At 60.7% G+C, this 17,352-nt stretch overlaps 1 protein-coding gene across 2 annotated transcripts in view; it reads right to left on the reverse strand.

Annotated features, from left to right (window-relative positions):
- Positions 1 to 284: 284 nt before the first annotated feature.
- The window catches only part of RBM19 (RNA binding motif protein 19), a 131,455-nt gene continuing 114,387 nt past the window's right edge, over positions 285 to 17,352 (reverse strand). For both annotated transcript variants that reach the window (XM_070516126.1, XM_014858617.3), the window contains 2 exons: positions 1,477 to 1,589; positions 285 to 848 (listed from right to left, as the gene is read on the reverse strand). In XM_070516126.1, coding sequence (XP_070372227.1) covers positions 1,492 to 1,589 — 98 coding nt within the window. In that variant the 3' untranslated portion in view covers positions 285 to 848; positions 1,477 to 1,491. The remainder of the gene's footprint in view (positions 849 to 1,476; positions 1,590 to 17,352) is intronic.

The following is a 17,352-nucleotide window of genomic DNA, read 5'->3' on the forward strand; positions in this document are numbered from 1 at the left end:
CCCGCCACAGAAGCTGGGGAGCGAGCCACGTGGGGTTGGCGTCTTCGCCTCCGTTACTTCTCAGAGGAGAGTGGGAGGGATTAGGTCATGCCGCCCCTCAGGAATAGGGGGGCTGCCAACGCCGAGGAGCCTTGTGTGGGTTCCAGGGAACTCTGGAAACTGGGTGGAGACTGGAAGCCCCTTCCAGAACAACCTGGCACAGACCAGGGCTCACTCACCAAGTCACAGGCTCCTCTCAGCTGGAGCCCGCCCGGCGCCCTGCGTTTAGAAGGAAACCACAGTGCTGAGGGGCGCTTTCTCTGGGCTTTACTTGGATTGACTGCCTGAGTCCAAGCACCGTCTCTGAGGTAGGTGCACCCTCACCCCCATTTCACAGAAAGAGAAGCTGAGGGTCAGAGGGGACCTCGCTGGTCCGAGGACACGGCTGGGGAGGCTAGGCCAGGATTCAGACCCAGGGCGGATGGGCCGCAGCTCTTTCCTCTCCACCACCCTGCCTCCTGGCGTGCGCTGGCCACAGGCCCCCCCTGGGGAGGCGTGTCTCCAGGCTGGAGGAGGTGTGCGCCTGTGGGCGCCCCAAGCCTGGGACATCGTTTGCCAGGACGGGGACTCGATATATTTCACAGGGTGTCCGGCATTAGCAACACAGCTGAGCTCGGCCAAGTGGCCTGGTGCCTGGGCTTGGAGCTCGGCTTCATGAGTGGCCCTGTGGCCAGAGGGGACCCAGGAGGCCATGGTGAGCAGACCAGGGCGCACGGTCCCAAGAGGCGAGGATGCAGCAGAACAGAGGCCAAGTCCCCCGCTGTGAGCAGGCCTCAGACAGACGCAGGAGGGGCTCCAGCTCAGCAGTCCTGGAGGGGAGAACAAGGACGGAAGCTTCTGGAGCCTGTCTTGCACGCTTAGCACCGAGCCTGGTGTTGTTCATGGGTTACTGCATTTTCTTTCTCACTAAAGCCCTACGAGGGGGGGACCAGTTAGTGAGGAGGAGACTGGGCCGGGGTGCCCAGGCTGTGCCGGGTGGAGCGGGGCTGCGTGCCCAGCAGCCTCACTCCAGGGAGCTGCCGTCACCCCTGGTGCTACAGCCCTCCCGGGACCCGGGACGGGGGGCTAGCTCCCACGTGGCTGCGCACCCTGGAGCGAGTCCTGAGTCCCTGTGTGCCTGACCTTCCTCCCACAGGACGGGGCCAGGCTGCGTCTCAGGGTGCTGGGCGAGAGGGGAGGGGACATCTGTGGGAGCAGCAGACCTGGGCATGAGGCGGGGTGCTGTCTCTGCTGCTCCCAGGTCCTCGAGCTGCTGTGAGGGACACCCTAATGTGGGGGCTGTGCGTTGCCCTGGCCCTCCAGTGCTGGGCACAGCCTGTGGGCACGGGGCAGAGGACTGAGGCCCTCGTCCCCTCTGACCTTGGGCACGTGGTGGGTGGGCGGGCAGCGCAGGAGCCGGAGCGGCTGTCCCGGTCCCCGGGGCCCTGGAGCACGTACCCTCTCGGTGCCAGCTCACAGCTGAAGGGTCTGCTCCTCGCTGTCGTTTTCACTGTCTTCCAGCTGCTCCAGGATCTCGTCCAACACCACAGACCGCTTTTTCTTCGGGGGCTCTGTGGGAGCCCAGATGGCAAGAGAGGAGAAAAGAAGAGCAGAAAGGGTGGGGAGGCAGAAGAGAGAGACAGAGAGAGGGAGAGCGGGAGGGAGGGAGGGGGGGAGAGGGACGAGCAGAGCAGGGAGAGAAAGGAAGGGATGGAAGTGGAGAGACAGAAGGAACCAGAAAAGAGAAGAAAGGGAGGAGAGACTCAGAGGAGGAGGAATGAGAGAAGGCGGGGAAGAGGGGAGAGAAACACTGCGGTCAGTCTGCAGCCTCACTCACCATGGGGCTGCCTCTCCCGGCCCAGAAACCCTCCTGCTCTGTGGCCGCCCCCTCCCATCGTCTCAGGGGACAGGACTCCATTTCAAAAGGGAAGGAGGAAGGCCCCTTCCCAGCAGCTCAGAGGGTAAGGAATCTCTGCCAGGCTAGGGGAGCCGAAAACCTTCAGAGGGGCTGAGTCAAGTGAGGGCAGGGGTTGAGGGAACAAGTAGCTGTTCCTCTATTCTTGGAGGTCACAGACACTTAATGGTATAGTAGGCAGCTGGCATACAGTAGGTGCTCAATAAATGCTGGGTGAATAGACGCTCAAGGAACCCACAGGAGGCAAGGAAGGAGTAACAATCAGAGGCGCCTTTAGAAAGGAGGGGCTATTTGACTTGGGCTTTGAAGAATACAGAGGAGTTCTGTGAGGAGAGGGGTAAGGGGATGCAGGCGCACAGCACAGTCGTATGAAAGGGCAGGGTGGGCTCAGCAAAATACAAGCCTGGGCCCCAAACACTACTGATTGAGTATCTACTATGTGCTACACCTCCAATCCTCTCAACTACCCCACAGGCAAGAACTGTTATTGCCTCTTACAGGTGAGGGACCTGAGCCACGGACAGTAAGCCTACGATCCCTCAGCTAGGAAGGGGCGAAGCCAGGATTTGAACTCAAGCCACACCAAAGCCCACAGTCTTCCCACTTTTCACTAAAGTCTCCAGTGCTGACCAGAGAATGCCAGAGAGACAAAGGGAGGCAGGAGAGGGTGTGCTGGTCCCCTTGGCCCTCCAGGAAGGGAATGGGGTGGGGGGAGGTTGGGCTCAGGGCTGGCCCACTCCGTCAGTCCCTCTGCTGGTCCAACCACTCATTGGTGGTCAGCCTCGCTCACAGGTATCACATGATCTGGACAGATGCGGCTGTAGAGAGGCCGTCCTGATTCCCTCTCCTCCCCGGCTCAAATGACACCTCCTCTATGAAGTCCTCCAGGTGGAACAAGCCACCCCTGTGACCCTGTGCCTCCATCTCCCCGCTGGGTGGTGGGCATGTCTTTCTCACCCGCTCTCCCCAGAGCCCAGCCCGGCGCCCGGGCCAGATATGAAGAATTCCAGTCTCTTCCAGGTGATCTTGGGCGAGTGACTTGGCCTCCTTGAGCCAATTTCTCCATCTCGTGCCTCCAAAACCGACAGGGACACCGACCCCTTCTCATCTCCACGGCCACCCGCCTGACCCAAGCACTTATCACCCGCCTCCCGCCTCGCCCTCAGGGCCCAGGGCTACAGGCAGCCCGAGGGATCCTTCGAGAACAGGTACTACCGCTCGGGGGTCTCGGAGCTCCCTGGCTTTGCGCCACACAGATGCGGCATCCCTGGGGCGGCCCTCCCTCCAGGCTCGGGAAGCTCGCTCCACCCAGACGCCTCCGCACCCACAGGGCCCGGACCCCTCAGTCCAGCCCCAGCTCCCAGGTCCCTCCTCGGAGAGGACTCCCCTGGCCACCGTCTGACACAGCACCTCCCCTCCCAGCCCCTCTGCGGGCATTTCTTCATTCGGGACGCTGCCTGTTCCTTGTCCCTGCCTTAGCACGCTGCCTGGGGGGGCGCATGTGTATCTGCTGGACGAGGGAAGAGCGGATGGCGTGGTCTAGGGATGGAGGGCCAGGAAGGCGTGGGAGGCTGCCCCCACCTGCCTGGGGAGCCTCCGGCCTGGCAGCTGCACCTGTCATTGTTAACCACAGAAGGGGAGAGGGGACAGGAGGGGCTGGGGGTGAGGTGGCTTAGACCCCGGCCTTCTCTCCTCTCCTCGTGGCTCTTGGTTCCTTATGACGGCCAGCTCTGAAGATGCACAGGGGCCTCTGGAAACTGAACTCGTGGTGGGTAACAGGAGCGGGGAAACAGAAGGGCAGCAAAACATGGCGTGCGGGCCTGTCATTGGCGCCCCGCTCCCCACGCCTGGGACGGTGGCTCCCTGCTCTCCCGGGCCACAGTTGGCCTGGGGTCTGGGGGGTGGTCAGGGGTGGGGGTGGCAGCAGCTGGCAGCGTTCACTTCCGCAGCATTTTCTCTCGCACAGACCGAGCACGGCTCTGGGAGACTGGCAAGGGGGAGGTGTCAGGCTTCCATTGCGTGGCTCAACCTCGGAAACCGTTCTGGACTCCGAGCCCTTCTCCCCACCTCTGCCGCGGCCCCTCTGCCCAAGCGGCTGTCATCTCTGGCCTGGAGGATGGCCACAGCCTCCTCTGCCCTCCCTCCCAGAATCTGGTCCTGAATGGTGGCCAGAGGAATCCTGTTAAAACTTACATTGGAGCATGTTGCTCCTTTGTCTAGACCCTCCATCGGCGCCATCTCACCTGGGGAAGAGCTAAAGCTGTGAGGGTGGCTGCCAGGGCCACACAGGCAGCCCGTCGTGTCTCTGAACTTTCAGTTACCACTCTCCCCTCACTCACTCTGCTCCAGCCACCCCGAGCCACTTCCTGGTCCCTGGCACCTACCTCTCCCACCTCAGGGCCTTTGCACCTGCTGTTCCCTCTGTCTAAAATCCTCTTCCACCAGGAAGCCACTTGGGGGCCTCGTCTTTTTGGTGAGCTCTCCCTGATCTCCTTGTTTAAAATCACAAGTCCCTGTGACGCCCCGTTCCCGGTCATTTCCCTCCGCAGCACTGACCCCTCTGTGAGGACGTTTACTTGTGCAGTTTATTGTCTGACTCCCTCCCAGGACGTTGGCTCCGGGGGGTGGGAGTTTGTCTGTTTTGTTCACTGCTCTATCCCCAGGGCCTGGGACAGAGACTGGCACACAGCAGACACTCAACGAGTATCTGTTGAGTGACTGACTGAAAAAACGACAGGGGGACAAGGCTGCTGAAGGACACAGAGAGCAGTCTGCAACAACCCGCACTTATACGACAGAGATGTGAGCACCTGCTCCGGGCTGGGCAGGGCAGTGAACGAGGCGGGCCCTGGGCCAGCGTGGGGAGATGCAGAAGCAACCAGACAACTGCAGCTCAGCGCAGAATCCACCGCACTGGGACCTATGCCGGGGCTATCAGGGCGGCTTCCTGGAGGAAGTGACGTCAACACGGCCAGACCCCAGCTGCCTCCCTGGCATCAACTGCCCTCTGAGACAGCAGGCGCCTCTCAACCTCAGCCCCAGCCCCACGGGCACCAACCCCGCTTGTCTCTGCCCAGGAGCTGGGCCTCACTGCTTTAAAGACAGGTGAACCAGGTCTTCTCCATGCTCGCCTGGAATGCCAGCCCTGTTCTCTCTCCGCTTGTAGGGCCCACCTTCCCCTGAGCCACCTGGGCTCCAAAGACTCCTCCCCTCTGGTCACCCAACAATCACTTAGAGAGCCGGGTACCCGTGCGGCAGCATGGGGGCTACAGGCTCCCGCCCGCAGGAGGCTCATGCTCTGAGGCCCTGCAGAGGCAGCCGTGGGGAATGAAAAGACCCCACGCCACCCAGAGCTGGGCTCCAATCCCGGCCCTCCCCACCTCAGTGGGGGCCCTGGGGTCGGCGCTTCACTTGCGGAGCCTCTGCTCCCTCTTCTGGAGCAGGCAGCCCAGGGGTCCTGCAGGAGCCCGGGAGGGACTGAGGGGACGGAACTGCTGCCCTCTGCGCCTCGGATCGGCTGGCGCTAACTACGCCTGGGTGAACTTCCACCCACGCACACGCCCTTCTCACATTCGCAGTTTCCAGCAGGTGGTGCGAGCACAGGAACATTCCAGAAGGACGAGGGCACATGGTGGAAGGGAGACCTGCCCTCTGCCGCCGTGCCAGGCGCGTGGGAGCTTTTACAGCACCAACCGGCAAGGAGTGCCTGCAGGTGGTGACCGGGACTTCCCTGCAGCGTGCCCCACTGCCCAGCAGGCACCCCGGCACCTGCCCCCGCGGAGTCTCCTAGGGAAGCGCAGCCCAGGGTAACTCGGGCCTGCCCAGCTCCTCGAGAGCCTGCCTGCCATCAGAGGGTCCCCAAGACTGCGCTGGCCGGGCCCTGGCAGACCCCGAGCTCCGTGTGCCGGCGGCTGGGTCTGTCTGGTTGGCTGTCGTGTCCCAGGGCCCAGCGCATAGTAGGTGCCCTGGAATCATTTGTTGAATGAATGAATGAAGGAGCCCTAGGGCATCAGGGTCGCTAACGTTTAAAAAATGAAACTGCTGTTTTCGGAATAGCAATAAAACAGAGTGTCAGAGCTGGGAGGCACCCAAGACGGCATCTGGCTGGGGAAACTGAGGCCCAGCTGGAGGGGGATGCAGCTGGAAGAGGAAACACGCACAGGACGGCCACGTGACAAGCAGCGTCCATCTGAGTCCCACAAGCCCCTCAGGAGGCGGGCGGCGTCCCCCAATGCCCAGCTGCGGAGGTGGAGGCGCAGGGGGCACACCCCCAAGGCCCCACAGTCAGCGGCAGCCCTCCAGTGCACCTCAGCCACCTTGGCGGGTCCAATTTGCAACCCACACAAGCTCTGTGCGGGGCCACGTGGCGCTCCCGAGGGGCCCTGCCGGGGGCAGAGGCACAGTCGAGGCCACACAGGAGCCCACAACGGGGCACGCGGTCACACGCTTGACGTTAGGATGGGACATGCTAGGCTCTGGCTCCCAAGCTGTGTGACACGGGGCAGGGCAGGCGCCCCTCTGAGATGCGACCCCGCATGTATAAGAAGGGCGACCAGCCTGCTCCTCCACCCCTCCCTCTGTAACCCCAGGCCCCAGAGTAGAGGAAGCCCTCCCAGACCGTCTGGAGCAGGCGAGGGGTTCCCCTTTCTGTGGGAGGCTCTCGGAGCACCCCTGCTTCTCCTCAGTACTGATGGTCTCCCCGCTCTGGCACGCGGGCGCTGACTGGCCGTGTGGCCGAGGCAGCAGACTTAGCCCCACTGTGCCTCAGTTTCCTGAGCTGCACAATGGGGACACTATGAATACCCACATCGTGGTTGTGGTGGGGATGGAAGGAGTGAAAAGAGCAACGCCCAGCTCCTGGGTGAGGCTCTATCGAGGGGGCTGAGGGCAACACCTCTGTCACCATCTCTCACATCAGAGAGGCTGGTTTAACACCCATCTCTTTGCCGCTGGCCAGTGAGCACCAACAGGGCGGGGCTGTTAGAGGAAGGTGGACAGACAGTCGGCAACGTGCAACGAGTCGTTAGGTAAGTGAAGGAAATGAACTGGCTCGTCCAGGCCAAAGGAGGCACGATCCCTCGCCCCCCAGGTTGGGAAATGGAGGCCCAGGGGGATCCACCGACCGCTGTGGGGTGGGAGGCATGGAAGGCAGGTTAGCGACCGGCCAACTCCACAGCCTTGCAAGTCAGACAATCAGAGGTCCCTGCTCTGCCACTTAAGGGCTCCGTGATCTTGGGCAAGTCACTTCAGCTCTCTGGGCCTCGTCTGAACACTGGGGATGAAAACAGGACCATCTCGTGGGGCGGCTGTGAGGATTAGCGACTTCGTGCGTGGAGCCGGGCCTTCCTGAGGGCTTGGTGCCCTGAGCCAATGCTGTTCTCGGGGGGCTGGTGCGTCTGGCCCAGGTCGGGTCCCCAAATGCTCCCCCAGAGGTCACGTTGGGCCCCGAGTTTCCATCCAACAGCACCCGGCACTCCCTGCGGGCCCTGCCTGCGCAGAGCACCCAGCTCGCAGGAACAGCTGCTGAAACCCCGCTTCCCCAACATCAAAAGCCTCAGTGGGTTTTCACCAAACAAACATAATGCGGAACCAGAGGAAGGTGTAAAATAAATAAACGAAACAAGCTGTGCATTTTCTTTCAGTCTTACAGCTGCACCCGAAGATAAACAACGAGTGAGTGTCACCAAACATCAATACCCGGGAAATTAACTTGACAAAAAGCTCAGCCGGCCCCCAGCAACCCCCTAGTCCTGCCCCCTCCCCCTCCAACCACCATTCTGCATTTCTGGAGTTCCCATCTAATGATTTTATTTTTCAATTAATTCCTTGACAGAATGCCAGCCCGCGCCTCTTTCCCGGCCCTGGCTGGCGCCGTCGCCCTGCGTGGAAGGCACAGGCGGGCAGAGAGAAAGGCGCGGGCGGGCGGGGGCTGTCGGGGGGGACGAGAGCAAGCGCTTCGCAGGGCTTGGTTCCAGAGGCAGAACCCAGAACCCCGAGAGGAGGCAGGCGTGACCCCAGTGAGGCCGGTTCCGAGCGCCAGGCTGCGGCTCCGGCTGGGCAGCCCGGGGCAAGGAGCCTAGGCTCTCTGTGCTCAGCCTCTGCAGTTACTGAACAGCACCCGCTCCTTGGTGCTTATGAGCCTGGGAAGAGCACACAGGCGTCAGGCCTGGACCACAGGGCCCTGCACACAGCAAGCACTCCACAAAGGTTGGCCTTCTCGCTGTCATCAGTGGGAGCCGTCACAGAGCCTGTGGGCAGGTCACCTCCCTCCTCTATAAAATGGGGGTGGCAAAACCAGCCCCAGACAAATGCAGCAGCTGCTCTGGGCACCCCACCCTGGAGGTCACCCACAGCACGGGCACGCAGCTCTGGGACATGATAATGGCATCCCGCCTCGAGGGCCGTGTGGCCCTGGCACAGGGCTGGCGGGACGTGTCTGGGATTTAAGCCCCTGGAGAAATCCTCCACCAGTGAGGTGGGTCAACGGGGAGCGGGTGGACACATGTCCCAGCTCCGTCGACTAACGGGGGACAGTTCTGAGCTGTGGGTGCTCATCGAGGCCCCTGGACTGGCGCCCCGCCTCCCCCTCCCACGTGCGTTCCTAGGCTCACCTCTTAGGTGGTGTGCTTGGTGCCAGAATCCAAGTCTCAGGGTCTGCTCCCAGGGGATCCAGACCAAGTCCCCAGGGTCTACAGGTGACCAAACGGGACGAAGCAGAGCCACACACCACAGGCCCACCGAAGAGCATGTGGATTTGCCAACATCACTGAACTAAAAAACGAGTAACCAATATGTAAACACACGGAGATGCTACACAAGGATCTCCATTTCTAGCTCCTATTGAAACTGGCTGATCGGCCACCCTGGGCCCAGGTCCCCACCTAAAGGGAGCCGATGGGCTGCGTGCTACTGGGCCCTGGAGACGGGAGGCTCACTCACGTGGTGTGTTTTCGGCCTGTTCCTGGAGGCCCTGGGTTTGCTATCCTGGGAGACAAAGGCCAGGCGAGGCCTTGGCCGACTGTGGAGCGCAGGCCCCCGCAGCAGGCTTTGCTCTGCTAAACCCGTGCCTGAGCCGACTCCAACAGGCCGGTGACGGGGTGAGGGGGCAGATGCAGCTCTCTCTCCTGTCTGTCCCTCCAGGGGAGGAAGGAGGGTGGAGTGGGGAGGGCGGGACTCCAGGCTGGAACAAGGCACCCACAGCCTTCAGACTCAGCGGCCTGCTGTCCTGGGCTGTTGGGGGCACAAGCAGTCTGCGAGTCCCACCCTGTGGGAATTAGGGCGCCTGAGACACAGCGTGTGGGCAGTGGGCTGGCCTGGTGGGTGAGGCTGCCTGCCCCAGACCCCCTCAGCTGCCGGCGCCCGGGTCCCCCTGCCTCCTGGCTCCATATCTTGCAGCCCCCAAGGGCAGAACCTGCAGACACCCAGATGGGTCTGCACCCCGGGGCTTGGTTTAGAGCAGGTGCACACTAGATGCTCGCACAATAAAGGGCACTCGTCAGGGAGAGGACCGGCCCGGCTCACAAGACCAAGTTAGTGGCTCTTTATCGGTACAAGGAGGCTGTTCTAAGGAAGTGCCTTTCCAAGGCTGGTCCTGCTAAGAACCAGCTGTGACTGAGAGCCCCTGCTCAGAGCCTGCAGGCAGGAGACTGGGCCCCAGCCCCGCCCCTCTGCTGCAGGCACTTAAAGGAGAGCTTAACTCCGTACCACAGTGTTCCTGTCTGCGAAATGGGGACGGGCCTGCCCTCCAGACCTCAGGCCTGTGGGTTCCTGCCTTCAGTCATCCTAGCCAGTATTCACTGAGTGTGTGCTTTGTGCCAGGCCTGGTGCGAGGGACACAGCTGTGAAGAAGACCCCAAAGGACACACTGGACCACCAGCCAGAGGCCATGCTGGGGCCCCAGGGCCAGGTCTGGGCTCTGCCACTCACTGGTGCCCGGCCTCGGGATGACTGGACTTACTCTCTGTAGAGAGGGCTCGGTAGGAGCACCCACCGCAGAGGTGCCGACGAGATAAGGTGTGGAAGCCCTCGGCCCAGTGCCAGGCAAGCAGAGGTGTCGAGTCAATGTGAAAAGGGACAATGAGGTTCCTACGAGGACATGCAGAGGGCAGGCAGGGCCCTACCAACCGGCCACCCAGCAGGCTGAGTCAGCGCTGAGGGCTGAGGAGGACGAGCCAACGGCAGGCAGGGAGCCCTTGCAACCCGGGCCTTGAGCCCAGCTCTTCAGGACAGGAGCAGGGCGGCTCCCAGGTGCCTTCTGAGAGTGGCGTCCAGAGCCCCAGGAGCAGGGCAGTATCCTTGTCCCATTTTTCAGATGCAGAAGCACTTACTCTAGGCCTTGGGGAGCTCACGTGCCCACGGATTCCCCAAACAGGGCCTTGAGCTGGGACGGGGCTGGCTCCAGGGCCTTCCTGTCACACCCACAACGCCTATGGTCCTGTGGCTCAGCTGCCCGCCCTGTGGTGGGAGACGCAGGCCGCGCCCTCCTCAGGGGGAGCTCCTCCACAGGAAATGCGTGGAACAGCACCCACCCTGCTGCAGGAGACGTTCTCTCAAGAGGCCAGTGTTTCTCAACCAGCTGCACGATAGAACCATCTAGAAAACCACTGATGCCTGGACCCTCCCCCAGAGGTTCAGTGTGAATGGCCTGGGTGGGCAATGGCTTCTGAGACTGCTGTGACTACTGCCGTTGTTACTCTGGGCGCTAAGGGCTCTGGCTCCCTGGGAAGCAGGGGACCACAGTGCAGCCAGGGTCGGCCTCGCTCGGTCCTCTGGGCATCTTGGGCACACACTGGTTTCAGGCAGCTGGACTGGCGGCTCCCCGTCCACAGGGGTCGGTGAAGGTGCCCTGGCCTGGACTGTGGTGGCTTCAGCCCACGGCAGGGCTGAGCCTGGGCTTTCGGGCTCGCCCCTGCACGTGTTTGCATTAGTTACAGGTGCTGGAGCAGCCTCTGCAGGCTGGGAGCTGGCGGCGGGGGGGGGGGGGGCGGGAGCCGGTGTCCGGGTGAAGGTGACTCGCTGCAGAGGACAGAAGAAAAACGAGGTGGGAAACGGTAGAAGGCGTCCCCCACCTCCCTGCCCCCCGGGCCTGGAGGTATCTTTCAACTTCTAGGGGCTCCGCTGACATTAGCTGCCTGCCCCCTTCCTCTCGGCACAGGCCCTGGGTTGGGAGTAGATGCCAGAAAGCAGGATCAGTAGCACCGCCTCAAGGGGCCCACGGGGAATGAGGCTGCCCCAGGATCCATAAGTGCAAAGGCCTGGAAGGGCCAGGCAGGACTGTGAAGGAGTCAAATGGTCTGGGTGGGTGACTATAGGGAGGACTGTGGACTGCGGCAAATGGCAAGCTATGTGATTCAGCTCCAGCTGCCCTCTGGGAGTGTAGGACCCTCAGGGTGGTCAGACCTGATTTCTCAAGAGAGATCCAGATTTCTCAAGAGAGAACAGAATCTCAATTTTCAGGTCACATTTTCTGGTAGCAAAATAGTGGCGATGAATTAAAAAAACAAAACTTTTTTCACATCTTATAGGCAAAGTAAAGATGTGTGGCTGGCCTCAGCTGACGGCTCACCTGCACGGCCTCTGATTTATCGTCTCTCTACCCAACCCCACGGGTTCTACTTGTGGTTGTGGAGAAGCAACGAAACCCTCCACATCTGTGTGCTTTCCTCGGGTTTTTCGGGCCTGGGCCAGCCTGCCGCTCAGAAACAAAACCGGCCGCCCCTGCCGCCAGCCACAGCCCTGGAGGCCAGTCCACCTCCTCCTGCCCCGATTTCTAACACTCTGGTCCCCAGGTCCCCAAACCCTCGTCCAATCCGGGCCCAGCCCCTTCCCCTCCCAAGTCGCTCTGAAATTCTCCTTCTGTCAGTTTAATTCCGTGATCGATGAGGAAGAGCAGGAAAAATGGCCCGGCACAGCTGGTTTCCCCGTTAGCCCTAGCAGGATTCCTGGCCTCGCTGGCGACGGCTGAGTGAAATGTTTGCAGAACGCAGAGAACACAAGTCAATAACAATTTAGCGGGATTGGGAGCAAGTACCTTCCCTGCACGGACAGCCCTTCCCGGGGGACAGGGAAGACAGTGTGCAGGATATTGCTGAAGCGCCTGGAAATATTTCCAAAACGCCACTCCAAGAGGGTCGGGGCGTGGGGGGCGGAAAGAATGAAGAGGAGGAGGGGGTGACCCGGAGGACACCTGCTCCAGCTCACTCCCGGACCCTCCAGCCTCGCCGGCCCCTCTGCAGGGAGAAACTTTGGCTTTGTGAATGTGGCTCCCTCCCCACGGCCAGCCATTTGCACCCCTGCAAGCAGCTGCCACCTAGGAGCCGCCTTGACCAAAACACTCCAGCTTCTTGATTTTTATTCTCTCAATTCTGCCTCTGCCAGCGGGGATGGCTGGGGGCGTGCAAGGAAGAGTGGGTCTCCCAGGCCAATTTCAACCTCTCTCCTGGTGGCACCACCCACGCGGCTGGGAGCAGGTAAAGAACCGAACACAGCACCCTGGGCAGGGAAGGCAACCCCCTTCCAAGAGGGCAGGGGTGAGCCATTCTCATGCCCCTGGACCCTGCAGGGGCCCTTCCCCGATCTGGGACAGTCCGCCCTCACCTGCCTCCTGCTGGGCCTTCGACACCTCCCGAGGAAGGGCTGCCACAGTGATGTCAGAAGGAAGGAATGAGAGGCACCCAAATTGAGGAATAAAAATGAGGCGGGGAGCTTACGGGAAACTTCTGTCTCCAGATGGCTGGGGAGATGCACAGCAGAGGGATATTTGAAATAATAAATTCTCTAACTTTACATACTTGCCTGAACTTTCCTGACGGTGGTTTTTAAAGGCCGATGATCATGTTTTCATGGCCAGGATCAAGGAGGCACACTTGCCAGGGCTGCTGTGGGGGTAACGGGCTCTCCTGGTCCTGATCTGTTGCAAACGTGCCATCCTCTGAATGATTCAGTTGCGGGGTGGGGGCGGGGTGAGCTGCGGCAGGCTTTAAATCTCATCCGTGTGCTGAGGACTTCCAAATTTATATCTCAGCCCAGACGTCGCCCCCGAGCTCTGAACTCATACATCTATCCGTGTGACACCCCGCGGGAGGCCTGAGAGAGTCTCACACCGAACTTGCCCACAACACCCCCCACCCACTCTCCCCGGCTTCCCGGGCCTCGCCCGTCATGGGCACCACCGTTCTCGGAGCGACTCCAGCAAAAGTCTCGGCACCCGCCCTAACTCCTCCTGTCTTGAGAATCAAGTCCGGGGGGCTCCACCTTTACCACTACACTCAACCCACTTGCTTCTCTCTGCCCCTGGTCTCTGTCCCCGCCCAGGCCACTGCGCTTGCTTGCTGGGACAACTACAAGGGGACTCCTACCTCCATTCCTGCCTCTCTACAACACATGCCCCAGATAGCAGCAAGGATAAGGTCTGGCAGTGTAAATGAGGCCAGGGTACTCCCCTCTTTAAATCTTGGAGGGACTTCCCAGTGTACCTGAATAAAAGCCACGCTCCCTGCCACGCCCCACAAGGCCCCACAGGGAGCTCTGCTGGCCTCTCCAGCTCTGCTTCCCACCATTCTCCAGTCTGGACCATTTCTCTAGGCACAAGGACCTGCTGGAACATGCTTCTGCCCCAGGGCCTTTGCATCTGCAGTTCCCTCTGCCTGGAATGTTTTCCCCCAGATCTCTCTGGCTGGCTGGCACCATTGCATCACACAGAAACGCTGACTCTTCAGAAAGACTTTTTCCAGCCCCCAGATGGAAACCTCTCCCCCTTCTCCCTGCCTGAGGAGTATGTTTTATTCTCCTTTCTCTTCTCATTTCCTCCACAGGGCTTGCCAACATCAGAACTGTGATGTTACTAACTTTCTCTTTGTTGTCCTCTGTCTCTCCCTCAACATAAGCTCCATGCGGGCAGGGACCCTCTCTCTTGTTCACTGTTGTGCTCTGTGCTGAGTAAGGGCCGGATGACCAGCTACCACTGAAGAACTGAGCGAAGGAACCAATGAAAGTGGAGCCAAGTGAGAAGGGAAAATGGGGCCCTTTAAAGGGAAAGTTGGAGTCCCTGAGCAGAGGACTCTGGGCAGAGGGGTGGAGGGGGTTCCGACGCCTCTGGAATTGTAGGCTCTCTGAAAAAAGCGGGTCATGGTGAGAGGCTTTGGGATAAAATGAGGGTAGCCATTTTTGGCCTGGCAGCTGCAAGCTTCTTCTATAAATGGTGAGACAGTGAATATTTTAGGCTTCGCGGGCCATAGGGTCTCTGTTGCAGCGACTCAGCTCTGGCCTGGCAGTGTGAGAACGCGGCCACAGACACGCGTGAATGAACAGGCATAGCTGTGTGCCCAGAAAACTTCATTTACAAAAATGGGCTGTGGGCTGGATCTGCCTGTGGGCCGTTGTTTGCAACCACTGCCCTACCTGGATTTGGAGCCCAGGTCCGATAAGGGGGACCATCTGGGATTTAGGAACTGCTGGGGCTATAGGGAGTGGTGGAATGGGGTTGTCTGTTCTGCAGTGTGCAGAGCTGTGTACCCTCAGGCAAGTCACTAGACTTCTCTGGGTCTCAGTTTGTACCTCAGAAAAATGGGAATAGCACCTCTCTCCAGGGAGTTGGGAGGCTCAAATGAAACCACTTGGCATTGGCATTGCTCCCTGCACACAGTAGGTCCTCGACAAAGCTCTCTCCTGTCTTTCTTTCTCTTTCATCTGACTCAATCTTTAGTAAGAAGTGACATGATTGCCTCTTTCCAGACCGGTGGTGTTCTGGCTCAGGGTTAGGAATATCCGGCTTAAGACCAAACAGGGCCCGGGGCTGGCTGCCTGCCTAACTAGCCGTGGGGCCTGGAGCCGGTTTCCCTCCCTGTGGGTGACAGTGAGGCTGGACTGAGCTCTGACCCTTGCACAGTGCCCAGCACATGCTAGGTGCTCAGTTAGAACCGGCCCTGCCGATGGCTAAGGTCTCACTGACGTCTGAGTACTCACCCCCCAGTTAGCACGCACCCACCCTGCACTAGACGCAGGGCCTAGGCAGGGGACACGCAGAGGGCGTGTCCCCTGGAGGGTAAAGCCTGGCGGGAAGAAGAGAGAGTCGACAATCGCCCACCGGGACACAGAGTGGCAGGAAGACGGGGTGTGGGGGTCACAGATGAGGGAACTGGGGACCAGCCGTGTTGGGGAAAGCTGACCTCTGACACTTGGGCTGAGATCTGGAGGATAAGGGCTCCAGCTGCGTGCCTGAGGCCAGTGGCGTGGAACAGGTGCTCGTCTGTGCCTGGCGAGCCCCTCTCTCTGCCGGCGGGCCTGGCTTGGGCGGGGGACAGCGCCGCTGCCAGTCGCTTGCCATGCTGGTCATGTCCGCGCTCCCAGCTCGGGAGGTGAAAGGTGCCACGGCTAACCACAGCCCATCAGTGCTCCCAGCTGGAGTAAGACAACGCCGGCAGCGAGCCGCGCCCCCGGGCCACAGAAAAGCCTGTTTGCCCGGCCTCCCCCACGGCGTGTACTCGGAAACGGAGGCTGGCGCGGGCGGGCTGCTTCCGTCCCATTATGTTCTCTCGCGGGCCCCGAGGCCTGCCAGGCCCTGAAAGCTTCTCGATGCTGCGACCCTGCTGGTTTGTAACACGCTCGGGAAGAAAGGGACACAGCCAGCGACCACCACTCCTCCTTTGCCCCGCATCGTACGCTCCACCCTCCCACAGAATAGCACTCTCCGTCCTCCCCCTGCTCCTCATCCTCCCCCTGCTCCCCTGCCTCCCCCCTCCCCCTCCTGTTCCCCTTCCTCCTCCTCCTTGCCGAGATAGAGACAGAAAGCTGATTTTGGGCCGGGAGGGGAGGCAGGAAGACGGGCCTGCGGGGAGCTGTGCGGGAGGCAGCCGGCCTGCTGGTCCCTGTAGAAAGCCCCCTCTGCCTGGGGTCAAGGTCTGTGTCCTCAGCGCAACTTCTCAAATGACTTTCAGAGACCGGCTCTGTGCTGTTCAATGGGATGGGACGGGTGTTTTGTAAGCATCAACAGGTAAGAGGAAACATAACGCCCTGCCATCATCCAGGGACAGAGGACGGAATGAAGGCTCCCACTGGGGGCAGGGAGGGTGAAGGGCCAAAACAGGCTTCTTCTGGGAGCTGGACAAGCAGTGAGCACCAGACTCGAGCTTCCACAACTGTGGCAGAAGGCAACATGGTCTGAATGCCGTCTTACCTGTAGGAGTCCTCCCCCTCCCCCTCCTCCTCCGCATCGCCTAGTGCACTGATAAGCGCCCACCACGTGCGAGGCATGGGGACGCCCTCGAGACATGGGCGACCAGATGGCATCTCAAGTCGGAGGCAGACACATTGTCCTGAGCACTGCCTGTGTTGGGGCACATCCATTCTCTCTCTCATACACACATGCACGTTTGTTACTGCCCAGGTGTGTAAAAACCGGGGCTCTCCCTTAAGTCTCAGCCCTCTGCCCAGAGGGCATCCCCCTTCGCCGGCCTTGACCGGAAGGCGCAGAAGGTGGGCAGCGTTCTCGGCGGCCCAGAGAAGGAAGGAGAACAGAGCCTGACGGGGAGGGAGAAGGCCTCACGGCCGCATGCTCACGACGCGCCAGGAGCGCCACACGCACCATCGCCAGGAGCCCTGCGTCCCCTCCCGAGGTGGGCACCCCAGGGCATTGTGCAGACGACAAGGCTGGGGCCGAGCGACTTGCCCGAGGTCACAGAACGGGCACGGGGACACATACAGTGGCGCACACCTGCCATAAGAATGTGTGGTGCAGCAGGCGGCTGAGAGGCAGGTCTGACTCCTGACTCGGCCCCTCATGGCTGGGTGCCCTTGGGCAAGTTATCTGCCCGCTCTGTGCCTCAGTCTCCTCATCTGTGAAACAGAGGACGAGGACAGTATTTACCTCCTAGGATTCCGCAGGATTAGTACCTGTAAAAGCCCACTGATAGGACCTGGCACGGAGTAAGGCTTAACAGATGAAGGTTGTTACAGTAATAATAACAATGATTAGTATCATCTCGCCTGCACTGCACATCGAGCTGTCTACCTTGACCTAGGCTCGTCAGGGACCCCCTGGAGGACAGAGAGCCTGGTCATGGGCGCTGGGATGCTCTCGGCCCACCAGCATCCTGTCCTCACGGTCGCCCCAGGTTAGTGGCTGGTCTGCTGGAGAAGCAAGCCTCAGGGCAGGGGCAAACTCGGGTGGCTCTCACTGATCACACGGTCACAATGAGGTCTTTGGCTGGGGTCACTGTCCCCGAGGGCAGCTCGGAGGCCACCGCGTCACCAGCAAGCTTCTTGCAGGGCCCTGCCAAATGGCAGGGATGCCGGCCTTTCATTCCGAGGCCCACCGTCCACAGGGAGCCCTTTGTCGTGGCCTTGGTGCTCAGGCAAATGGGCTCGGGGCCTCCTCCTGAGATCTGAGTGCCTGCCTGGCGGAGACCAGGGCTGGGGGAGCG

Source organism: Equus asinus, chromosome 8 (genome assembly GCF_041296235.1).
Source record: "Equus asinus isolate D_3611 breed Donkey chromosome 8, EquAss-T2T_v2, whole genome shotgun sequence".
NCBI classification, from domain to species: Eukaryota; Metazoa; Chordata; class Mammalia; order Perissodactyla; family Equidae; genus Equus; species Equus asinus.